We start from the raw sequence: 18,220 nt of genomic DNA, 5'->3' as shown, positions 1-18,220 counted from the left end.
AAGTAACGAAGTACTTGTACTTCGTTACTATAACCTAATCGAAGTACAAGTAACGAAGTACTTGTACTTCGTTACTTCCCACCACTGCCCAATTCACACCTTTGTCTTAAACCTGTCCTCTAAGTCCCCACAACGTAGTATGTGTTGAGAAAATGGTCCTTACAATGTAACAACTACAAGCCTATACACACACACACACACTCATAAAATTGTGCAAACTTTGCTTCATTGAGGATGGCCAAAGCATGACCATGACCTTAAAGCATCTCTTCACCTTTGCTTTTGGGTCCAGTGGATTGTGAGATATTCTTCAAACTCATTTTAATTGAAAAATAGAAACTGTGAATTGAGTTAGACGGAACACCGGACCGTCAACATAAATGTTATTTTTATCTTCAGGTTTTTATGGGGAGGCCAGAAATATAAAATCAATAGTCCAGTGGAGCTAAAACTACTGGACTGTACCTTCCTGTAGAACACAACAGTGTTGGGTTATAAAACCTGACCGCATATATCTCTAGCTACCCAATTATGCAATTTAGCGGTCTGTGTAGCATCAAGGTAGACAACCATGCTACCTTTTGCTCGCAGAGGAGTTTTCCTTTTTTTGCAAGAGCTGACTCAGCATCCATCCCTTGTAACACTGGACGTTGTTTTCCTGGCCATTATACGTTGGAAACTCTTGATGTTTATTTATTCAATCAATCAATCAATAAATAAAACATTTGACTCTTGTAGTCCAAAAACCCTGTCCAAATCTAGCCAGAACAAATACTTTGAGGACAATAACAATGTTTCCAACATATTTAGATACCTAAGAGATTTTCTTTGTATCCATACCCTGACTTATACTTGTCAAAAACATTTTCTTTGATTTGCTTGGAGTGTTCTTTAGTCTTCATGCTGTAATGGTAGTCAAGAATACTGATGAACCACTGAGTGGACCTTTCAGATACAGATGTCTTCATGCTTCACACTTGAGAGACACTCACTGCACTAAACTCACCTCTTACCGAAGTAAGTCAGTTCCTTTAAAAAGGATAAAAATGTATTCAATTTTATGTCAAATATTTTTGCTTAATTGTCATTATCTTGTAGAAATCAGTTTTTACTTTGACATTAAAGGCACCTGGAAGGTCGCGCCACAGCTTCTCTGTCACATTGAAGTCCACTTGAATCTTCTTCTAGAAAAGAGAATTCATGATTCTGTTGATTATGGCTGAAGTAGAAAATCCGCCCGGGACCCCCACAGATCCACTAGCACCTCTGAGCGTTGATTTGTTGTTCTGATTCTGCTGCCAGATTGAACAGCAGCTATGTTCAACATTCACACTTTGAGGAAATAATTGGCTATGAAGTCAGGAAAAGACAGGCTAGGTATTTTTTTATTATTACAAAATGTATAATGCTGGTATTTTGGTGAATGTCGTGTCCAAAAAATAAGTCATTTTTCAGGATAAAAAAACAAACAAGATAGAAACAAATTCAAGAGTACTGACTAATTACTCTCTTTCAGAGGACATCTTAGTTTTTCCCCCTCCATTTTTTTTTTCTTTTTTCTTCCTTCCTCCCTCCTTCCAGGCTTTTTTCCTGTGGGTATGATGGGAGATGCAGCTGGATATTATGCCCCCCTCCACGCTCACATTCAGATACAGAAACACGCTCTTCCTCTCCTCTCTCCCTCTCTCTCTCTCTCTCTCTTTTTCTCTCTTTCTCTCCCCCCTTCATGTCTATCTAACTCTGCGGAGAGGTAAACAGAAGGGGAGATCTCATTTAGTTCCTGAACTGTTGCAGCGCTCCGTGCTGCTGCTCACTCTCTCTTGAATCTTGGTCATTCAGAGGCACCAAAGAGACAAAAAAAAAAATCTTGGACTGGACTCGCAACTCGGAAGCATTTACAGAAGGAGAGAAGGCAAAAATTAAAAAGAGCGACAGGGATCAGAGGAGTGCAACGTTTTGCACACAATGAGCGTCCAGCTGCCGTGGGGAAAACATGAGCAACTGCAGGAATATGAGGAGTAATGCTGCTGAGTGAACTTTGTGGATATCACTGAATTAATTCCCTTAAACTTTGGGAGGGAGTTGACTATAAAGACAGGAAAGGTAAGAAAAGATTCATTGTTTGTTTCACTGCTGCTCATTGAAAAAAATAAAAACAAAATTGTCACTTTATAAAGATAAAAAAATTGGTTACATTGCTTTCCTGGATCTGATGACTTTCTTTTTTTTCTTAGTAATATAAAAGCGGAATGGTTTTCTTGAATCAGCACTTGGTTTAAAACGTTCTCTGCCCTCAATGTTTCACCGATTCCTTGAACATGATGCAAATATTTTTGTTTTAAAGTTAGTTTTAGAACAATTTTTTTGCTGCAAAATCACATCATCCAACAAAAAATTAGTTTCTTTTCATTTTGTGGTGTTCTGTCCTGGCGTCTTAAATGATGGGTCTGGTTGCCTTACAGTGTCAGACTCAACTTTGCACCAGAAAAGGGTTACAAAGCTGACTTTATTGAATTAACAGCAGGACTAACTGTGACTGGCCAGGTTACCAACATTTATAATGCAGATGCAAATTATCTTATGCTATAATCTAGTGCAGCGCATAAAATGGTGACAGGCAGTGGTACCGGGTAGGGGTGCCCCAACACAACTTTTTAACTTCCGATACTAAACTGAAATTCCAACATTGAGTACTGGACAATACCGATATTGACCCGATACGATATCAGCACAAATCATACGTACTTTTGTTACTTATTTGTAGTGTGGAATGTTAGAAAAGGCTGGATCAAGGGATGTTACTCAGAGTAATAGTAAACAACTAACATGTTTATTATTAACCAATTGGTCTGATCCAGGATAGAAACGCTGGGCCAGACTAAATGCTGGACCGGAATGCTTGTTTTTTGGTTGATATTGAACCAATTTCTGATTTCAATATCAGATCGAGACAGTCCTACTAGGGGTCAGCAACATTATGCCCAATTTTTTTTCAGCTTTGTCTTGTTTGTTATGAAACACAAAAAAATTTGTTTTGACATTTTGTGCATCAGTGCATCTAAATGCAGCTTTCCTGTGTGTGACCTTTGTTTTGTCCCAACTCTGTGTTTAAAATGTCACCCTCCTGTTGCCTGAAGGTGGGACTCTGGAGACAGGAACTCTCTGAGAAGCATGGCGGCCACCAGCCCTTCCTCCTGCCACCCTTTTCTCTTCTTCTTCATTTCCTTCCTTGTCAGCCGGCCAGTACTCACCCAGGACACTTCCTTCTCCACGGCGACAGTAACCGAGGGGGACCCTGCTTTGACCCCTACTAAGCTGTCTAACCAGACAGCGCCTAGCTTTGAGGATGTAACCCAGAGCACTCCTCCAGAGACGGGGCTCTCCACCCCCACCAGCGGTGGGGACGCAGACGATGAAGATGTCCCGCCGGTTGGAGGGACCCGTTGCCAGGGTTACTATGACGTAATGGGCCAGTGGGACCCACCGTTTAACTGCAATGCTGGGGTCTTCCTGTACTGCTGTGGCACCTGCTTTTACCGCTTCTGCTGCCAGTTCCGTCAGCAGAGGCTGGACCAGACCATCTGCTCCAACTACGACACGCCCATCTGGGCCAACACCGGGAAGCCTGTGGCCACCATCACTGAAGGCCAGGGGGATTCAGACCGCGACCGGACGCACCTCATCGTCTACATCATTTGCGGCGTTGTTGCCGTCATGGTGTTGGTGGGCATCTTCACCAAACTGGCTCTGGAGAAGACACGAGGAGGAAGTGGAGGAGGGGCAGGGATACCTCAGACTGACCTCAACTCCAGGTGAGGAAATGTGTTGGAAAACATCCTGTTTACTGTATGTACAGTTCTGTTCAGAAGGTTACATGGACTCGTTTAAAGGGTGTATGTCACAAATATTTTAGGCATTCCTTCTTTGCTTAAGATGGAATGACAGTACAACATACAATACCAAGGGCTGGAGGCACAAGTTTCAAGTTCTCTAACTCTAACCTCCAACTGGGTCAAACTTATAAATACAAACTCAAACATAAGTTTATTTATCTACATAATAGTTTCTGAAATGTCCCTTAGCATGGTGTGTCTTGATGTAGACTTTTTAGAACTATCAACACCTTCTTGGCAGAGAACTGGTAAAGTTCATTAGCTTCATGGGATTCCTGCCAGAACCCTGGCTTTTAAGCGTAGTTTGCACATTTTCTTGGGATTGAAGTCAGGGGATTTTGGGAATCTATCGAACAACCTTTCCAAAAGCATTTTTGTGGCAGTAGATCATTGCCTTGTTGGAATACCCAAAGGTGTGCAAGTTGACTTCAGCTGTCACCCTGTTGGAGAACAGGTTTATCAAAGGGTTTGGCTGGTTTGACACAGAGCAGCGTGAAAATGAACCACAATGTCTGAAAACGGAACGACTGTGGCAACTTTGGTCCCCAAACGAATCAAGTCTAACAGACTATCAGGTGTGAAAACACCCTATGCTATCTTGCCCAGTTGTGGAAATACCTTGTTGCTATGGTTACACGTGTCCAAAACTAGTAAAGTAAGAGCAAGAAATCCTTCCAGCATCCAAAACCAGAGGATCATGGAACGCCTCAACCAAAAAAAGGATCCAGAAGACTCTGACTCTGTGTTTATGTGTGTTTGCCCTGGAGGTGTAACCACAATATGAGTGAAAATGAATATTGATCATGAAACATGGAAATGCAGTGGAAAAGTTCTGTTAGAGGAAAGATAGATTTTCATTAGAGTTGGTAATGGCACTCATTGGTCATAAGCTGCCATCTTTAGATGAATGTGTACTTATTACTCTGGATTCCTTTTTTTTCCTTTATGAGGCAGTAATGAGATGTCTGCACAAAAAAGGAACAAGATTTCTTTTTACCGTGGCTTAAACTCTTTGCTTTTGCTCATTTTGTCTGTTTCTAATTGTGTCATTTTTCTCTCTTTTATGTTGTTGTGCTTCTATTTTATTTTTTGTTTTTGTTTCTTAGATACGTTTTTGTGCCACTCTCCCTCTCTTCGATAATTTTTCTCCCTGGAAAACATATCAAGTGTTGTAAATGAACACTTGAAAGAGAAATCGACATATACACGTGCCAGCATGCGTAGCCACATGTAAACACGCCCCACCCCCACAGCTGGGTTAAATATCTGCTCCAGAGTTCAGCCTGCTTGCCTCAGGTAATCGTTACAGCAAACAGCGTGCAGCGCAGGCTAACATCTCCAGACCTCCATCCCAAACCATAAGACCGTCCTCAGTGGCCCTGCCTTATTTTCTCCTGATCTCCTGCACATCTCTCCCCGCCTCCTTGTTTTTATCTCATCACATGCCATTTTCTTTGTCCTAATCTTAAATGTATTTACCATAAGTCTTCCAACATCCATATTTATTAACACCCCCTGGTAAGGATGTGTAAAAAGCCTTCAAATACATTTTCATTTCACATAAGGCAACATAAGCGTTGTATGTCTATTTCCAGTAGACGTTTTTAAGCACTTGAAACCTGAACTTTGGTCAAATGAAACATAGGTTGAGCTTACAGGTTGGACTGGTGTACAAAAAAAAAAAGATTTAGCATGGAAAAGCTCATCATCCCCACTGCTAATTATGGTGGTGGATCTGTGCTGCTGTGGAAATGCTGTTAGAAACTAGACTGGAATATGATCTTGCCATATTGTGTCCAGTCTGTGTTAGTATCCTCTACCACCACAAATCATGATGAAAGGAGACAGTACAACAGCGAGGAAAACAAGATCAGTTCCACTCATTTACTTTTACAAATGAACTCTAAATTAAAGGTTGGAAAAAATCAGTGTTTGATTATGCAACTACAATAAAAAATAAAGTTCTTGTAAAGTTTTTTACAAGTCCTTAAATTGACTTTATTCCCTAATCAAAAACATACCTGGAGTGTTGCCTTAATTCTTTCACGCATGTTTGATAAACCCTTTAATCTCCATGGCAACCATTCAGCTGTGCAAAACACCTGGGTTGACCTAGCTCCACATACAAGGACAAAGGTCCTTCTCTGAGCTGCAGTTTCCAAGTTTCCGCCTCTCAAAGCAGCCCTCCCCCATTTCTCCCTCACTCAGTCCCTTCAGACTAGCCAGCAGCAATTAGCAAACACCTGGTGGAACTGCGCATCTGCTGAGCTCATCATACAAACTAGTTCTCAGTGAAATGCTGGTAAAAACATTGTCAAAGGGTCAATAGAGGAGCCATGTTGGGATGACTTCCTAGAGGCGGAGTTTCAGACAGAGCAGGAGCTTCTTAGACAGAGGTTTAGTTTCAAGACATTAAAAGAATGTTGACTTAATAATTTAAGTCATGCTTGATATATTCAGCACGTTTTAAAAACTGCACTTTAGAGTTACTTGATTGCGCTATATAAAGTCACTTTGTGCCTGGAAAACATAATATTGCCCCTGGTTCTGGTTTCCTTCATCTTTCCCTCATAATCACCTTCCTCACCCATCCAGACACCTTCACTGTGAGCATCCTCCAGTATGCAGCTCTGTTTCAGCTTCTTCTACGAACCTGAACGGCGCACACACACACACACACACACACACACACACACACCCAGACGAGCAGGATTAATACATCCTGCAGGGTGGCACCTCACTAAAATAGCAACAGTCTTGCTGCATAAATGGGCTGCCTCTGTGAGCCCGTCTCAGCAGATTACCTCCCCTCCCTGAGATTAAACACTTTTCTATGAGATTACGGCTCCTCCGTTCCTGGTATGCTCTTCCTCCGCGCTTGTTTCGTTATTAGCCTGCTGACATAAATCCCCCCCGGTCCAGGAACGGACCAGGAGCTTGTGTGGCGCACACACTTTCTTAGGTGGTATACGTGGCGATGAGCCCACCTACTTCAAAGTTTGGTAATAAAGAGGCTAAACACAAAGGGAATGTTTTTTAATTTCATGACACTCTTCCAACGTTACGACTGCGGAAGATGATTAACTCTGAAGTCCTGATAGTTTCCCCAAAATCAGCTTGGAAGTTAAAATCCGGTGCCTGTCATCCTGAATGCATAAGTTCTAATTTATGTACACCGCCAGTACTTGTTCCAGCTGAGGGTCTCAGTTTGTTTGCACTCTGCCCCCCTCCCTCACACGCGCACACACACACACACAAACACACACCCTCCTCCCAGCCCGCGGTAAGGAACAGAAAGGGCCGCCTTCGGCCGCATGTGTCACGTCTAATGAAGGGCTCCATCTGCAGAGGGCCCTCTGCTTTGGTTACTGAGAGAGTAAACAAACACTGGTGACCTTCATGATTTCACACAAACACGGCAACACGTGTTCTCGCGCTAATTCACAGTTTCATTAGGAACGGGAATGATAGTCGTGGCATTTCGGTTCGGTGAGTGCAGCTCAGATTAACGCAGAGAGAGAGAGAGAGGTCAGGACTGAGATCCACACACCAACGGAGACTGGCGCAGGTTAACACTAGACTGCTTTGCAAAACTAATCCTATTCCTTAAACCTTTTTGTGTCATTAGAAACCACAAACTTCAACTCATTTTATTGGGATAGCATAGTAGGGGAATCCATAGTTTTCTAGGTTTCCTTTTTACTAATGGAACTCTTAGTTTAGTGTTAGCCTCATTTACTTTGATACACCTAATTAACATCCAGTGCAACCAGTACTACACTGCAAACAACACAAAATCTTACCAAATATTTTCGTATATTTTCTAGTGCAAATATAAAATGTGAAGTAGAATAAAACCAATAAGTGCTTGGAAGCAAGACGTAGGAGTTTGTTTTAAGGCAATAATTCCTTAATATTGATTAAAAACTACCAGTTCCATTGGTAGATTAATGTCACTTATAATAAAACATTTTTTCCATGTTATAAGTGAAATAATCTGCTAATGGAACTAGTAGTTTCTATTTTTTTTAATCAATATTAAGGAATTATTGACTCAAAACAAGCTCTTATTTCTTGCTGAAAAGTTACTTGTAAGTTTTTAAGTTTTTATTTCAAGTGCACTAAAATATTTTCACTAGAAACTAGACCAAAATTAATTAAGATTTTGTGTTTTTGCAGCGTAGTAAATATGACAAAGACTTAGAAAAACAAACTTTTTTTTCATTTGCCCTTCAGGAATTAAACGAGAAAAAATTACTTACAAGTCAAGTCAGTCTTATCTGTATGGGACATTTCAGCCACAAGACAGTTCAAAGTGGTGAATATAGTAACCAATTATGAAACATTAAACATTTTGTCAAATGACATAATCAGAATCAGTGAGCAAATGTACATCACATATATTGATCAATGTTCCAGTTGTTTGAATAAAACCAACTCTAAACAGGTGGGGGTTTTAATATTGATCTAAAGGAACTCAGTGTTTCAGCTGTTTTGCAGTTTTCTGGAAGTTTGTTCCAGATTTGTAGTGCATAGAAGCTGAATGCTGCTTCTCCTTGTTTGGTTCTGGCGATTCAAAGCAGAACCAGGACACCTGAGAGGTCTAGAAATCTGGCTTTCATAGAAGAATGCAAAGGAGATTGAAACCAAACATTGATCCGGAAGAAATCCTTCTTGTTGGGCACAAACCATGTGGGACACAAAGCAAACATCTGGGACAAAGTGCTCTGCAGGTCATCATCAGAAGAAACAAGGCTGGCTCATCACGCTTGCTAAGATTGTGGGAAATTGAGTAAATTTTCACAAGAGATGTAACCACCCACCTGAATATGTGGAAGCCTTTAGATTGAAATCGAACAACATTCAAACATTAGACCGGCCCAGTCAAAGTTCAGACCTAAACTCAATTGAGAATCTGTAAGTAATTCATAACGTCTTCACTTCTTACAATGTTTAAGATCCCAACTTCTTTTGACTAGGCACAGAGACTATGTTCACATTTATTTAATGCATGTTAATCTGTTGTTCACATGACCCATATCCTCTCTCTGAGTGTAAATTACTGTTATATAAGTAAGGACACTGAGCCAGCGTTTTGTAGGGTCTGCTCTGATTTAAGGCAGATAAGCATGGATAAGTCAAAGTCGATGCAGGTTAAACTAGTGGGCCGTTTCCAGTCAGCAACAAGTGGGCTCACCGTGTCTGTCCTCCTCATTCATCGAGCTGACAGAGTAACGGTTCATATTTCAAGGGCATTTCTCTCACACTTTGTTGGGACTTTTAAAAACTGTTAACTGTTTTAAAATTTTAAATGGAATGACATCAGGGCTAGTCAATCATTAATTAATGTAAAAAAAAACAACTGAGACAGTAACAACAAAAAGTAGCTGATGCTTCTCAACATGTGTTGTTGCTTCATGTTTAGACCCACATAAAAATGTGCTGTCAGACCCACCAACATGTAAAATAAGAAACTGCTTGATGATAGTTGAAAATAATGCTACACATACTGCAGGTAAAATATTTACTGGTTAGAAACTCTTTATTTTAAACATCACAAATCAATGGAAAAGTATCTTTAAGTGGTTAACACTGTTAACCACATATTATGGATATTAAAAAAAAAAGTACATTTCTGCCAAAAATAATCAGAAAGTTTTCTAGAAAAAACAAGGAAGTTTTTTTCTGCCAAATTTTTGACTTTAGCAGATCAGAAATTTCCAAGATGTTTTCTGGAAAATATCTAAGATTAATCTAAAAATTTCTGAGTTTTTGGGTGGAATTAGTGATGTCACTATCTGTAAGCAACAGTAAATGTGTGTATTAATTCGACCTACCTGCTAACATGTTAGATAAGAATAGGTTTAGCTACTTGCATCTTTTGTGCTTCCTCCGATGTAATTTGAAACATCTCAATGACACTGAAAATAGCTCGAATATTGCGCCTGCTGTAATAACGTCCACAGTGATTAGGTCAGGGAGACCTGTTGGCATTTCCATATGATGCGTTCAGTGATCAGAAATAGATTGGATGTTTGGGTGTCTGCTTGGCTGCTAGTCCATTAGACCTAGTCAAGGTTGAAATCATTGACTGGCTGATTCCAGACATCAAGTCATTTTTTAAAATCTCTACAGATAGTCCACTTAGAGAGTTCTGTTAAATGATATTGAGTTCTGACTGCAGGTTATGAACCTTTGTGCACATTTAGCTTTACTGCTGAGATCAAGGCTTCATTTTCCAAAGTTAAAGATAATAATCTGGCTCTGGGCTGCATCAAAATTTCAAAGGTTTCCTTTTTCTTTTTTTTCTTTTTTTGCTTCTGCTCATCATTTTCAGTAAGTTTGATAGAATCTGGTTTGGTAGACTTTGCATACCCTTGCTGACAAGCAGACAAAACAAACCTCTGACTCAGCAGAACTTACTTTAGTGAAGTGAAGCTGCAGCATCATGTCTGCTGCTGGCACAACTCAGATACCCTGAGATGAACTGTGGCTGAAAAACAAACCAAACACAGTTGATTCATTCAAACAGGGTGGGATTATGGGTTCTGGATTAGATGTTTAAACCCTGTGTTGAATTTATGGCCGGTTAATTTAAGGCAAGAATGTTGAACACAGTTAGCAATAACATGAGCTAGCTACTTCGAAGCCATAAGGCTAATGCTAACTGAGGTGAACAAACTGGTTCTAAAAAGCTATAAACAAACCCACTGACCTGTAGGTGACGATGCATTTACTGCAGAATTTAAACAACTTTATTGTTGCATTTATAATTAAATAATATTTTTTAATCTTCCAATCTAAAGTGTTTGAAAAGTTTCTTCCCTCTCTGCTAAACTTGCACCTACTGACTGGCTGCAGGGCTGAGCTGTCACTCTGTCACCACAGCCTGGTCCACATGCATGCACGCTTCCATGCAGACGTGTTAAAGCGTACCTAATGTATGTGCCTGCATCACCGTTTGGCACGATTCTTCCCAAAGTGAAGAGACAACCATGTTGACGGATTTCTGGTTGCATCAGAAGTGACAAACCACCCAAATCCCTCAAGCGGCGTCACCTTCTTCCTCCATCTTACCTTCCAGGCTTTACTGGGCCCACACAAACCTAAATGTGGGTCAGCAGCATCCACAGTGACTGGAGGGTCTGGCTGTGTGCTGTTTATGCTTGTTTTTTTCGTGATGGCTTTGTTTATTGGAGTAAAGGGAATAAAAAAATAGGAAGGTGGGGGTTTATGGCCTTAACTTGGTTTCTCAGGCATAAAAAAAGTGTTTCTGTATTTTACCCAAAGGTAAGATTTTGTGTGTCGCAGTCGATACGAAAATGGAAATGATGGTGCTCTCGCACACACCACTGGCTCCGTCTTATCATTTTCCCACACTTTGAATCAATCATTTTTCTGTGGTTTCTGAAATACCCGCAGTCAAAAACGTTACCTGAATAATTAATATTGCGTAAAAAAAAGAGATGTCCTGTTAAAGAACAAATTATAATATATTAATGGGGAGCAAAGTCTCTACCTTTGTTTCTACAAATTGATTTTCAGAAGTGTGTTTCTGTATTTGCACAATCATTTTGCAATCTTTGTCTCTTTATGTAATAGACCACCACATTTTTAAAGTGGCAGTCCATATGGATTAAACATCTATTTGGTTTTTGGTTGTAGTTTTTTTTACTTAGTTCTGGCAAGCATGGCATGGAATTCAAACTCTACTTAACTTGGACGCCTAAAATAAAATCTAGTCTAACCGCCAGCCTTCAGACGTCATCTAATGATAATAATAACAGAGACCAGATGTGTGTCCAGGAGTGAGTCATCAGAGACACACATGCACGCCAAACCGTTCCAAACGTTTTGAAAACCTCTGGTCATTTTAATTGTAGCATTTTGTAGCATCTTCCGTTCTGAAAGTCACAGATTTTGTTTTAACACGTATTCAGACGCATTTAACCCCGGTTTTTGTTTAATAGTTGGCGTGAAATCATAATTAGAACACAACACAACACTATAGCACTATACAACACAACACAACACTATAGCAACAACAAATATATTTATGCTGATTTCATTTAGACAAGCAGACGAGCAGTGCAAACACTTCCTGCCAGAATTATTTTAAACCAGAGGTCACAGATATCTACAAATAAAGAAGTACCAGAGATATGTGTGTTTTAGCAGTGTGTTGTCATGGTAATTTAAACATCAGCAACAGGGTCGGTAGCCTGAACTGTTTCCTGGTTTTTAGTAAACAGTAAAACTTTTCCAGACGGTCATTCTTAGCAGCAGACAGATGCTGAAATTAGCAAAGGACATCACACGCTAACATTGTACCTACTATTACACAAACATAACCCTTAATCTTATTCTCTTATTGTAGATACTAATTATTTAATGCAGTGTGAACTGCTGGTGTGTTAAAAAAAAAAAAAAGTGAAACTGTGAGAATGAGAATTGTAACTAGTCAGTGTGTGTGATCTAATCTGGTAATTGATTGTTATAGAACATTAGCAAAGACTCGTCTCACTGAAGCTGTAATGTGATTAAGAACTATGAAGAGAACATGGCTCAGATTCAGTTACATAATTTAATCCAGATTACTAAAGAGCAGTTGCTGATTTAATCGGCGGAGCATTGACGGACGGTGGAAGAATTTAACGTACTTCACATCACAGTTTGGCTGCAATAAACGCAATTCTTCCTACTGAACACTGAGTAAAGAATAGTCAGAAAAGAGGGAGACAGTGTTTGCATGTCAGTCATAAGAACTGGGTTTAAATTCAGACAACACAGATGGGAAAAAAAAATCCTATTCAGCTCCCCACCACAAAATGCTACAGCTAATATGAGCTATTTTCAGTCTTTCAAGAGATAAATAAAAAATATATAACTTATTAAATGCTGGTAGAAGAGATCTTCACTCAGTCTGCATGGTAGCTGTATTGTCACTTTGCAACGTGACGCAGTGCATGCAAGACTGATCGCTAACGATGACTAGCATTGGTTTTAGCTGTTAACATATCACGCTACATCTTAAATGTATTCGTAATATATAACAGGAAAAGGGTTGCAGTGCTTTGCTACTAGATAACAAGGTCCAAGGGCGTAGCATTTCACAGGTCTGTGAAAAGTTTTAATTTAAAAAAATAGTGAAAGAGAGGGAAGTTGGTCAGAGATGCTAGCTTGACTTTGAGAAACTTAATATGTAGATGTGTTGTGGAATTCAGTGTGCTTCAGTTCAGTTAAAAAACCCCCCCAAAAAAACAACCTTCACATGTTTTCTCTGTTTAAATTAGCTGATTAACCACGGCTGTCTTCTGATCGCAATCAGTATACTTACATATACTCCAGTGTTGGTCTGACAAAATCCACTGTTATCTGCCACACCTTGCTATGGCTAATTCTTTTCTCAGTAAGGGGGTTAGCTTAACTCCTTTGGAGGCATCATCTGAAATTCTAATGAAAAGTCTATAAACACCATCCAGCCTGGAGACAGGTGCAGATTTTGTTGGAGATTAAACATCTAAATCAGCAAGTTGTTTGAGCGGTGAGCCAAGAGAAGAGAGCATAGCTTGAAGGCAGTGAGTCAAAGAGGGACGAGCAGCAGAGAGAGGATAGAGATAAAACGAATTTTTAGATTGGATCCAGGTAGAAACGGACCAGGGAGAGAAAAGTGTTAGAGTCTAAAAGTAAAGAAAAAGGGGTTTTTTATGCAACATTTAAGTCTTTGTGGTGCAATTCAAATGTAGAGTAAGCAGAGAAATGCATCCTGATCAAAAACCTGAGAGAGCTCAGTGTGTAGGAATGGATTCACAAACACTCTGAGATCTGAATCGATTTAAATGAATGAATATAATTTCCTGATACTTCTGTAAACAGAGCTAACCTAAACATTATTCATGCAGCTCCCATTGATTCTGAACCCTAACCCACTCATCCTGATGATTGGGATTGTTAACATTCACCTCATGCATCAATTACGGCAGAGTATTAAGACCAGGGTAGAAAAAATATCTTAAATAACAAGACCAAAGTTGTAACATAACAAGAAGAAATCATACTGGAATTAAACCACAATATTAAAATAACAGATGTTACAAGTCGAGTAAGGTTGTAATAAAACAAGAATGCACTCAAAATGTTACGAGAAAAAAGTTCTAATAATTTGAGATTAAAGTCATACAACAAAAAGTCACAATATTACGAGACCAAAGTCATAATAATACAAGAAAAAAGTCACAATGATATGAGAATAGTCATAATATTACCTGAAAAGTCGCATTACAAATATGAAACGGTACCAGAATAAAGTCATGGTATGGCCAAACTAAAGTTGTAACATTATGAAGTAGTAATTTCATAACTCCTACATAAAAAATAACAAATTAAGATGAGGAATGTGAAACATCTTGTGAAGTTATTATTTGATATCGGTTTTACAAATAGGACATATTGTAATATTTCAACACACCAGCAGAACTTTGAAATGATTGTGCAAACAACTGAGTCTTTCTTTGAATTTTAGGACTTTCGTCCAGTATTTTTGTAACTTTATTCGGCCAATGCTATCCCTTCCTTGTCATAATATTATGACTTTATTCTCTTGATTAAAAGAAAGAAAGAAAAATCTCTTAGTCTGCCTTAATACTCAGCTGTAATTAGGTGATGACCAGCAGGGTAACGTGGAGCAGTCTCTGTGACTGTGACACTGCAGAGCATCATCACACCTGCAGACAGCTCATGAGCGAAGTGGCTGAGTGTGAACAAGCGCCCCCTGGCTGTAGCTGTCAGGTCAGTTATGCTCTGTGTGTGTAACCTCAGGGTTCCACATAACAGCTGTAGTAGTAAAACATCGACTTTGAAGCCTCACTGCACATTCTCAATAGGATTTAGGTCTGGACTCTGTTCCATTTTAACATCATATGACATTATTCAATTAATAAATTTTAACGCATTAAAAGTTTATATATATATATATATATATATATATATATATATATATATATATATATATATATATACACATACACACACACTTCCCACTGGAACGTTTGGATTTGCGTGTTTCCCGTACGTCTGTAAATCCGACTCAGAAGCGACATCTGCTAACAGTGGCGATGGGTAACAAACCTGCTTCACTAGGCGTTCATTTCTGCTGCAACGAATGATCTGATTGGATGCTGGAAAAGAATATTGTTGTGCTAAGAGGAGTTAGCCTAAAATAGCATCTCAATGTTTCACATGCTGCAGCAGCACAGATGTCCCCAACGCTAACGTTAGCATCCACAGTTCACATTTCTAAAGAAGCTCCATGAACGATCAGAGATTCCTGGAAGACCTGAAAGTTGACTTGGTATAATAGCAGTTTGCAACAATCTGATGGTTGATTGATATAAATAATAGATTAAAAACAATACATATTTTTCTTATTGAGCTTATATTTTTATTTATTCAATAATTTAGTGGCAAAAATGTTGTTTGGATTGAAATTCTGTCGATTTGTGGATTTAATTCATTTATTTCAAACCCTGCAATTAACTCTGTGAAAAATTTTAATGGAGTCCCACCACTAGTATGAACACACTAAGTGTGTGTGCAGTCACATTTGATGTGTTGCTCCTGGAACACATCAAGAGCCAGAGAGTCTAAATGTGGCCATATTGCACGGATGTCATGAAGCAAAAAGGCCTCTAGTCATGTTCAGCTGGATGAGATGTGTGCTCCAAAAAAAAAAAAAATACTGAAGGACACACACAGACACTGAAGGCGAACACGATGGACTGCTTCAATCAAACAGCAAACAGCACATTTCTCTGTCTTATGAGTTACTGTGCTTAGAAAATGTAATTGATTAAAACTGGACTTTTTGGGTCAAACTTAACAGAAAATCACAAATCAGCATTAGCCTGGAAATGCTTTGTTAATGTGTTTTCTAAGGGCAAATCAAATACAGACATAATATGTTTAAGAAGATTCTTTTTCTTTTAAAATTACTTTTAAAGGAGTTGCACGATGGGGCAGTAGTTAGCCATGTTTCCTTGCAGGAATAAGATCTTGGGTTTGAATCCTGCCATAGAAAATTCATGAACATTTCTTTAAGGAAAATAGATAAAGAAATAAAATCAAGAAACTTAAACATTTTTCCATTCTCAATTTTCTTTCCTCCAAACAATTTAGAGTGATTTAGTAATTAAGAATGGGTAAAAATAGGCAACCCCAGTGGTTAAACATTTTCACTTAGGATATTATTTCATAAACTAATAAACCAAGACAACAATGTTGATGTTGAGGGTGGCAATGCCCTAAATACAGATGTGATTCTGTCATGTCGACATATTAAGTAGAAAATCAAATTCTTTGAAGTACTAAAACTTGCAAGTTTAACAGTTATTTGATGTCTTTGTACAACATTAAATCAAATAGCAGCTCTCTGTGTAGCTTCAGTTGTTCAGTTCAGTCACTAATAAGTTTGTGTGGGTTGCAGGACGCTGACGGACCTGCTGAAGCAGCAGGGCAGCGAGGCGAACTCGGTAGAGAACGCTGCATCTGGATCGCCCAGCGGAGGGAGAGCCAACGGCGTCTCAGCCCGGATGCCACGCAGCAGGAGTGGTGAGTGCAGAACCGCACCGTCTGAAATCCAACCTTCAGTTTAAAGTTGTGTGTTTTCCCAGGCATATAGTGCTATTTTATAGCACAGTCAACACAAAAAAATGCTGTATACACCAAATATGATGTCGCAATATAACGCCGTGATATTGGGCCTCTGTCTCTTTAAAAACTCCATCTCTTTCTGAAACCCCGTCTTCAGGAAATCATCACAACATGGCTCCTCTATTAACCCTTTACCAACATTTCTACCAGTGTTGCACTGAGAAGTAGCTCCTATAATGAGCTCAGCTGATGAGCAGTTCCACCAGGTGTTTGCTAATCGCTTCTGGCTAGTCTGAAGGAACCAGCATGAACGAATCAAGGAAACACTCCATGTATTTCTTTAATAATATTATCACATGATGGAAAGCTTAAATACATAATACTGCCTCTTAAACTGCATTATGGAAAGGTGTGTGTGTGTGTGTGTGTGTGTGTGTGTGTGTGTGTGTGTGTGTGTGTGTGTGTGTGTGTGTGTGTGTGTGTGTGTGTGTGTGTGTTAAGAAACAAAAATCAACATTGATACAATTATTGAGACTCCTATGAATTTCTTAAATGAATGTAGCTGAAGCGTTTCTGTTTTAATCCATTTTATTAAGTCTTCACATTTTTATAAGTGTTCAGAGTCTAAAGGGGTTTTTAATTGGTAATCTTTTACTACAAGGCTCATTTTTTAGCTAGAAGAGAAAAACAAGATAACATAGACAGATTTGTTAGAATGCAACTATCCATAATCACTAATAATTTAAAGGATTAGATCAACGTTAAATGTGACGATCTGAGTTTATCTTGCCAGAATGCACAGAGAGGATAACGGTAATGGTAAGGGTCTCCATAACAACTATTTATTTTAGTTTTTGTTTTTCTGTACATTTTCAATCAATGTTGTTTATTATTGTGAAGGTTCAGCTCAATTCAATTCAAAAATATTTTATTGATTCCAAAGGGAACTTGCTCGAGGTGGAGGTAATGCAATCCGTGTCTACGGGTAAGAAAGAAAAAAAAAAAAAAGTACTGAAAAGTTTAGGAAAAGTCTTTTTTCTTATTTTCTGTATTTGCAGTCATTTTTAATAAATATATATTGGAAAGCAGGCAGCACAACTTTAGAGGAGCTCATTAAGCTGCTTTTCCTGGAAATAACTAAACAAATCCCCGCTGTCGTGTTTTTTTTTTTTATTAACAGTCTGCCTGCACAACGAGCTCCTCCACTGCTCACTGTGTGACACCGTGTGAGGAATTAAACATGTCAGCCCTGAATATTTGGGGTTTCATGAAAAAACACCCACGTTATTGTTAGATTACAGAAAACACACATTGTGGCTAAAGTATTGTTTTTTTGATGGAACTACTGCTGTTTATTCTGATCTCTGTCAAATCTAACTGAGGTGGAAGTTCAGACAGTTGAGATATAATCCATAAAGTTTCTTTAAAAAAACAATATCTTCTTGTTTCTCTTAAAAAAGAAAAACAAAAGATGTTTTTCTTCTTTTTAAAAAAGATAAGCAATCTTCAGAATCAGGCTGTGCAACAAAAATAATCACTTTAATGAAAACAAACATATTGTTTTAATGTGTACGTCTACAGAGATTACATGCCCTTCTGTTATTCCTGATTTAATATTAATATTTGTGAAATGGATTCAAAACTCAAACCCTGAGCACGTTTGTCTGTTGGTATTGAAC

General features: G+C 38.8%; 1 protein-coding gene across 2 annotated transcripts in view; it reads left to right on the top strand.

Moving 5' to 3' along the window:
• Positions 1-1,409: 1,409 nt before the first annotated feature.
• The window catches only part of shisa8b (shisa family member 8b), a 28,388-nt gene continuing 11,577 nt past the window's right edge, over positions 1,410-18,220 (top strand). The window contains exons 1-3 of one of the 2 annotated variants that reach the window (XM_015054875.1): positions 1,410-2,103; positions 3,138-3,812; positions 16,375-16,499. In XM_015054875.1, the coding sequence (XP_014910361.1) occupies positions 3,172-3,812; positions 16,375-16,499 (766 nt within the window). In that variant the 5' untranslated portion in view covers positions 1,410-2,103; positions 3,138-3,171. The remainder of the gene's footprint in view (positions 2,104-3,137; positions 3,813-16,374; positions 16,500-18,220) is intronic. The other variant, XM_015054873.1, reaches the window with a different exon arrangement.

Source organism: Poecilia latipinna, unplaced genomic scaffold, assembly GCF_001443285.1.
Source record: "Poecilia latipinna isolate Pla-1442-1.1 unplaced genomic scaffold, P_latipinna-1.0 Scaffold1283, whole genome shotgun sequence".
Taxonomy (NCBI): Eukaryota; Metazoa; Chordata; class Actinopteri; order Cyprinodontiformes; family Poeciliidae; genus Poecilia; species Poecilia latipinna.
This window is presented reverse-complemented; position numbering and strand designations above follow the sequence as displayed.